We start from the raw sequence: 6,391 nt of genomic DNA on the forward strand, positions 1-6,391 counted from the left end.
TTATTATTTGTTATTTTTATTACTATTATATATTTACGATTCTATATTATGTAATTTTATGCTAATGACTTTATTATTATTACTGTGTCATCAACATGTATGTGTTAACTTGGGGGAACTGACATCCTTAGGATGTTGGGATATCGTTTCTAAGAGCAAGGAATGACTTTCCATGTTTTCAAGTCTTTCGGGAATTTAAAAAAATTTTCACTGGAACCAGGATTTACGCATTCCCTGTTAGATTTATTTCTAAGCTCTTTATAGCTTTGCTGTTACTAATATTTCTCTTCTCATCGTTTGCTATGTGAAGCCTGTTGGATGCCTATTTTTTTTTTTAATTTTTTAAATGTTTATTTATTTTTAAGAGAGAGAGAGAGTGTGCATGAGCGGGGGAGGGGCAGAGAGGAGACACAGAATCCGAAGCAGGCTCCAAACTCTGAGCCGTCAGCACAGAGCCCGATGCGGGGCTCGAGCTCGCGAACCGTGAGATCACAACCTGTGCTGAAGTCAGACGCTCAACCGACTGAGCCTCCCGGGCGGCCCTAGTGCCTGTTAATGTGACATTCCGCCACCGTCCTGAGGCTCTCAGTGCTTGTGATTGGTTTTGTGGTGTCTATTTCTTCCAGTGTCACTATCACGCTGTCTGCAGATAGGAATTGGTTTTCCTCTAACTGTTCCCTCCTGTCCGGTTTCATCCGCTCGTATCTTAGCAGGAGCTGCGACTCCTCACTGTCTTTCTGACTCTGCCAGACGTGGTCTGTTCCCACCGAGTGGGGCGTCGGGTGGTGGGCGCGCCCTGTGCGCACGTAGGCGTGTACACATGATTAAGAAATGACCCACCGCTTCCTAATGCGCTAGCATCTTTTAGGACAGGAAACAGATGTTATATTTTCTCAGAGGCCTTTTAAGTGTCGGTGGAGATAATCATATGATTTTATTCCTAGATTGATTAACAAGGGGGATTATATTAAACAGTGGCCCAGTATGGAACCATTTTGCATTCTTCGTGTTAAACTCGTCAACTGTTTGTAGTAATTTTTAAGTTGCCTCCCATGTTAGTAATCAGTTCATCAGAGCTTCATATGGAAGTTATGAAAACTGTGTTCTTTCCATCAAATGCAGTGTTCCTTAAATTTAAGTTACGCTTCCCAGCATGTGGGTGTTGCTTTATGACGTTGAAGTTTTCCAAAGCAAAGACCCCAAACTCCTCAGGGAATTCTGATAATTTGCTGATATTATTTATTACAATGTGCACAGGTTTGCTTTTCCTGTACGAACTCCCTGGTTACATTTACTACACGAGTGGGGCGCCTGGGTGGTTCGGTCGATCGAGGGTCCCACTCTTGAGCTCATCTCAGGCCTTGATCTCAGGGTTGTGAGTTCAAGCCCCGCATTGGACTCCTTGCCGGATGTGGAGCCTGCTTAAAAAAAAAATGTGCTAAGTGAGCACCAGAAGCTTCTGTCCTGGAAGTATTTGTGCAGAGGCCACGTTCTATGGGGACAGACGTGCCAGCCAGCCTCTAACCTTGGGCCCACCAAGGACCCTCTCCTCCTTCCTGGGGCTACAACCTCTGCTATCATCCCCGGCCCCCCGGCCCACAAAGACTCCCTTCAAAGGGAGCTGGATGGCCCCCCATCCTGGCACCAACCCTGTGTGCACATGGTCCTCCTTCTGGAAGCTTCCATGTAGCCCCATCAGGCCTTCCAGAAGGCACACAGGGCTGGCCTCAGAGACCTGGGCCTGCTCACCCCTCCCGGAGCAGCCCCTCCGAGGAGGGGAGAGGGAGCTGGGGCCCCGAGGGAGCAGCCTCACTGCCAGGCCAGGTGGAGAGCGGATGAAAAAGGGGCGAAGGGGCAGCCACGGGAAGTTGGGGGGGGGGGCGGAATTCTCCTTTCACTCTACCCAGCCACGAGGACCCGGGGGCGTGCCGCCCTGAGGGTCGGATGCTGGCGGGTGGTGGGACCCGGACCCTGTGTCCAGCCCGCTCCCCTGAAGCCTCAGGCTCCGGCCGCCTTCCCCCACGTGCCCAGCAGGTCTCAGGGCGAGGAGGCTGCTCGGGCCTCCCGGGCGGTGGGTTCTGGGCAGCCAGGCACCACCTGTGGAATCTCTACCCCAGCGTCTTCTCAGGACCCCGTGACCCACGCTGGACCTCCTGCCTTTCCTCCTCCGTCTTCCCTTCGATCCTAATTCTGTAAAGAGGCAAGAGACGCCCCGTGGGAAGACGGAGGTGACGCAGACCAGCCTCCATGGCGTATGCCCTTCCTTGCCTGCCCTTCCAGAAGCCTCCGTCAGGCCAGGGAGACGGGCAGGTCTTAGGAATGGTTTATTGACGAAAGGTTTGGGGGGGGAGAAAGGGCTGCGGGTCCGGTCCCCCCTCGGCTCGGGGAGGCCCCAGAGTCCAGCCAGAGCCCCGGCCCTCCCCCCAGACCGTGCTGGCTCAGCGGGAGCCCGGCAGCGGCTGCCCCGCCCCACCCCGCCCAGGCCCCCCGCCTCTGCAGCCCTCCGCAGGCGTCTGGGTGTCTCTAGGCCCCGGGGCCGGCTTCCCTCTGGGAGTTCGGTGCTTGTCCTTCTGGCTGTACAACAGGTTCCTCTGGAACAGGCGGGGAAGGCGGCCATGGTACAGCAGGACGGCCAGGACCATCCCTGCAGGAAAGCAGGCGTCAGACCACAGGCCCCAGTCGGCTCGTTGCAGCAGGAGGCAGCCCGGGCGCTCACCGAGCCGGGACCCTCAGTGCTACGGGGGCCCCGCAGGCCCGGGCCTGGGGGGGCCTGCGCACCTCCGTCAGGGAGCCAGCGCCCGGACCCCGGTCTGGCCCTTCCCACACCTCCCTCCCCTCCCCGCCCCCTGCGCCTACCCCTGGGAGACGCGCATGGCCCATCGGGAACCGGGCTCACTTCTCGGCCAGGCTCCGGGGACCTGGGCCTGGTGTCGCCGGCACAAATGTCGTGGGCCGCGTGCACAGCCCCTTTCTTCCCAGGGCTGCCTCCCAAGTGACCTGTCATCCCTGCGCATGGCTGTGTTGGGCGTGTAGGCGAGAGTGGAGGTGACAGCGAGGGAGGAGCCGGGTGTGGGTGGGGCCGGGGCTGGGAAGTGCGGGGTGTGCTGAGGGCAGGGCCCGGCCCCCGGTTCCCAGGTTCTTCCCGGAACTCGTGGAGCAGAGAATCCTAAATTCTCACGTGGCCACTAGGGTCACTGGGAAGGTAAGTGGGCCACGGCGGGACAGGAGAGCACATTTTCTTCAAGTGTACGTGAACCTTCTAAGGACTTACACAGGGAAACCCCCTTGAGCCCGAGGGCTGTTCTCAGGTGCACAAGGCCCGTCCCCCGGGAGGCGGCGGGGGAGGAAGTCACAGGGAGGGCCGAGAGTTAGTGCCCTAACTGAAAACCCAGAAGTGGCTCTGCGAGCCCTGTTATGTAGAGAAGGGGGAGGGGATAAGGAGACCCTCGCTGCCTCTGGAGGGGGGTGGGGATGCGGGCAGGGCAGGGACTGCTTTCTGCGGACAGACCACATGCACCCGAGGCCGCGGTCAAGTGGAAAGTGAAGTCAGAAACAGGAACGATGGGAATTCTCATGGCTCCTACAGCTGCCTGGGAGCCCCAGGGAGGCCGAGGCTGTGCTCCCCGAGAACACGCCCACCGTGTAGACAGAGAGAAGTGGAGGAAGCTTCCAGAGCTCCCCTGGACCCCGCTTACCCGCCGGACAAGGTGTGGAGAGTGTGGCGAGGCCGAGGGGCCAAGGCCGGGTGCTGGAGAAGCGGCCCCTGCCTGGGCCCCGGGCTCAGGGTCTGTGAGGGCGCCCTGCAGGCGTGGGTGCGTCCCTCCTGCCCGCCCAGCACCCACGTCCACCACAAATGCTTTGCGTGGCAATCCCCAAGCCACTGTCCAGGCCTGGCCTGGCCTGCTGCCCACGGAGACTCCCAGGTGACCCCTCTGCCCTTACCTGTCAGAGGACCCAGCCAGTACACCTGCATGTACTCCAGCAGGGTGTGGCCCGAGCAGTGGAAGGTGGCCCAGGTGGCCAGGGCCGGGTTGAAGAAGGCGGACGTGAAGGGCCCAGCTGTGGGAGGAGGCACAGACCGTCCCCGTGGGGCCCTGCCTGCGGCCGCCTCTCCGGCCAGGAGAGGAGCCACCCCGGAAATCCCCACCGTGGTTCCCGGCACACAGGCTGGGGCTCAGCCTATCCTCACCCCCCTGTACCGACGGGGACGTGGGCAGGAGGGCTACTCGGCCAAAGCCAAAGGTCCCCGGATCAGGGAGCAGCTGGGACAAGAGTCCGTCCGCAAACCTCCCCCACCCGACCCACCGCTCGTCTCCCCCAGCTCTTTTCTCCTCTGTCCACCTGGGGGCACTTGTCCTTGAGAGAAAGGGAGACAGAGACAGAGAGATGGAGAGAGAGACGGAGACGGTGAGACAGGGAGACAGGCAGAGACAGAGACAGATGGTGGGGAAGGGTTGAGCCCAGTGAAGAAACAAGAGAAAGGGGAAGGGGCAGGGCCGATGAGGAGGGGCTGGGGAAAAAGCCAGCGTCCTTCAACCCCGGCCGCGTCCACCGCTGCCAAAGAGCACCGGCCTCGTCCGGGCAGACCAGAGTGGGAAGCACTCCGCAGACCAGGATCTCCGGGAGGCGCCCTGGGTGGCGGCAGGGCCGACACAGGAGCTCCCGGCATCTCCCCAGGCGGGACCCCAGGCAGTCCGGACGCACAGCCCTGCTCCTGGCAAGTCTCTGCTCACCCGTGCCTCAGTTTCCCCGCCTGTGCGCGGGCTCTCGCGGCGCCTTCCCGGGCACGTGATGTCTGTTCTGTACCAGACCCTGGACGGCATCTCAGAAAGTCAGCCCTCTGGTTCTGTCCCTACCGGGCCCCGCCCGCCCCCGAAAGCAGACCTGGGAGAGCTGGGCCCTCAGGCCCTTCCAGGTGTAGCCCTGGCGCCCTGAGCGGGAGTGAGTCGCCGGCCTCATGACCTGCACCCCACCCCCACAGCTCTGTTCCCCTGCCCGGGACAGCTGCCCTGTGAGGTCAGCAGTCCGGACATCCCACAGCTGACCTCAGCTCTCTGCTTGCACCGCTGGCGGGAAGGGTGGCTGCGTGGGGGCCGGGAGAGGGGGGCGGTGCCAGGGAGCTTGGTCAGGAGGCCCGGGCCCGAGGCGCGGGCGAGGGTGGGAGGGGGGAGGCGCTGCCCTCCCTGGAGACATCTGGGGCCAAGTGGGGAGGGGGAGGGGGCGGGGGCAGGCACGGCGGGACCTGGTGCTCTCGGACGGGGCGGCAGAGGATGCGCGGGGGCTCCCAGAGCGGGGCCTGGCCTGGGCCCTGAAGAAACCGCACTGGCTGCCGACCCCGCCCTCGCCCTGACCTGTCCCGGGAGCCGACCTTCTGAGATGGCCAGGAGCAGCTGGGATGTGGAGGATCCAGCCAGGACGACGGCCCCGACGGGGGCCCGGGTCCACCCTGCCGCACCGGGTCCCGTCCAGCCGGCCGCCGCGCCACCACTGGGTTCCCGGGAAAGGGCGGTCGGCAGCTTCCGTGGGGTCCCCCTTGGCTGGCGGCCTCGCCCCCGGGTGTCCGCAGGTGCGGGTGGGCGCGGTGGCCTCGCGGGTGCAGAGGCTCTGACGTGGCCCAGGGGAGAGGCAGCCCCGTCTCACCTGCGTGGGTCATGACGGTGGCCAGCAGGGCCACGGCCGGCACCCGGTAGGCGGGCAGGCTGTTCCGGAGGCGGAGGAGGGTCAGGTGCAAGAAGAAGGCGCCGGCGCCTTCCACGAGCGCGCCGTGGGACACGGGCGTGCGCAGGGGGGAGCTGCAGTGCGGGTCCAGGAGGTTCTGGAGGACGTGCAGGTCACAGAGCTCCCAGGCCCAGTACAGCCGGGTCAGGGCACAGGCCGCCCGCGCACCCAGCCCCTGGGCCGCCAGCTTCAGCAGCGTGCGGGGCCCGGAGGCCTCGGCCAGGAGGAAGTCCTGCAGGGACACGGTGGGGTTGGCCGCGGCGCCGTCGCAGGTCGCCCCGTGAACCAGGAAGAGCAGGGTGAGCAGGGTGAGCGGCAGGTCGGGGCCGAAGCCCCCCGCCCAGGGGCCGAGCTCCGCCAACATCCGCATCTCCAGACAGCAGGCCCCCAGCTGGGCCGCGCCCACCGCCTCCCGGGCGAAGCTGGCGTAGGCGCCCGCCGGGAGCAGGGCCTTGCACGCTCTCCTGGCCGCCTGGCAGAGGACGAAGGTGGCGAAGAAGAAGGAGAGGGACACGTTCAGACCGGCCATCGGCCTGGGGGCCCCTAGAGGAGCAGGCCGAGCGGGGGACCCGAGCTGACGTGTCAGGGCTGGCGCGTCCTGAGCCCCGAGCCCCGAGGACGGGGCCGCTGTGGGAGAGTCCGCCTGGGCGGGCTGTCCCTGCGAACGCCACAC

At 63.3% G+C, this 6,391-nt stretch overlaps 1 protein-coding gene across 2 annotated transcripts; it reads right to left on the reverse strand.

The window, feature by feature from the left end:
* Positions 1-2,308: 2,308 nt before the first annotated feature.
* Positions 2,309-6,391, reverse strand: LOC123599720 (aquaporin-12B-like). Of its 2 annotated transcripts, XM_045481976.1 has the most exons (3): positions 5,641-6,384; positions 3,943-4,059; positions 2,309-2,644 (listed from the first exon to the last, which is right to left on the reverse strand). In XM_045481976.1, exons 1-3 carry the CDS (start codon positions 6,245-6,247, stop codon positions 2,439-2,441), a joined length of 930 nt encoding a protein of 309 aa, XP_045337932.1. In that variant the 5' UTR covers positions 6,248-6,384; the 3' UTR covers positions 2,309-2,438. The 2 variants fall into 2 exon arrangements, with proteins under 2 accessions (XP_045337932.1, XP_045337933.1); XM_045481977.1 differs by lacking the exon at positions 3,943-4,059 and having other exon boundaries at positions 5,641-6,391.

The sequence above is a fragment of the Leopardus geoffroyi genome, chromosome C1 (genome assembly GCF_018350155.1).
Source record: "Leopardus geoffroyi isolate Oge1 chromosome C1, O.geoffroyi_Oge1_pat1.0, whole genome shotgun sequence".
Classification (NCBI taxonomy): domain Eukaryota; kingdom Metazoa; phylum Chordata; class Mammalia; order Carnivora; family Felidae; genus Leopardus; species Leopardus geoffroyi.

Bases quoted from the DNA above. Each gene is read 5' to 3' on its own strand.
- LOC123599720 (XM_045481976.1), bottom strand. From the start codon at position 6,247: ATGGCCGGTCTGAACGTGTCCCTCTCCTTCTTCTTCGCCACCTTCGTC. The intron at 4,060-5,640 runs GTGAGACGGGGC...CTCCTCCCACAG, and splicing joins CACCGTCATGACCCACGCAG to CTGGGCCCTTCACGTCCGCC. The intron at 2,645-3,942 runs GTAAGGGCAGAG...GCTTTCCTGCAG, and splicing joins CTGGCTGGGTCCTCTGACAG to GGATGGTCCTGGCCGTCCTG.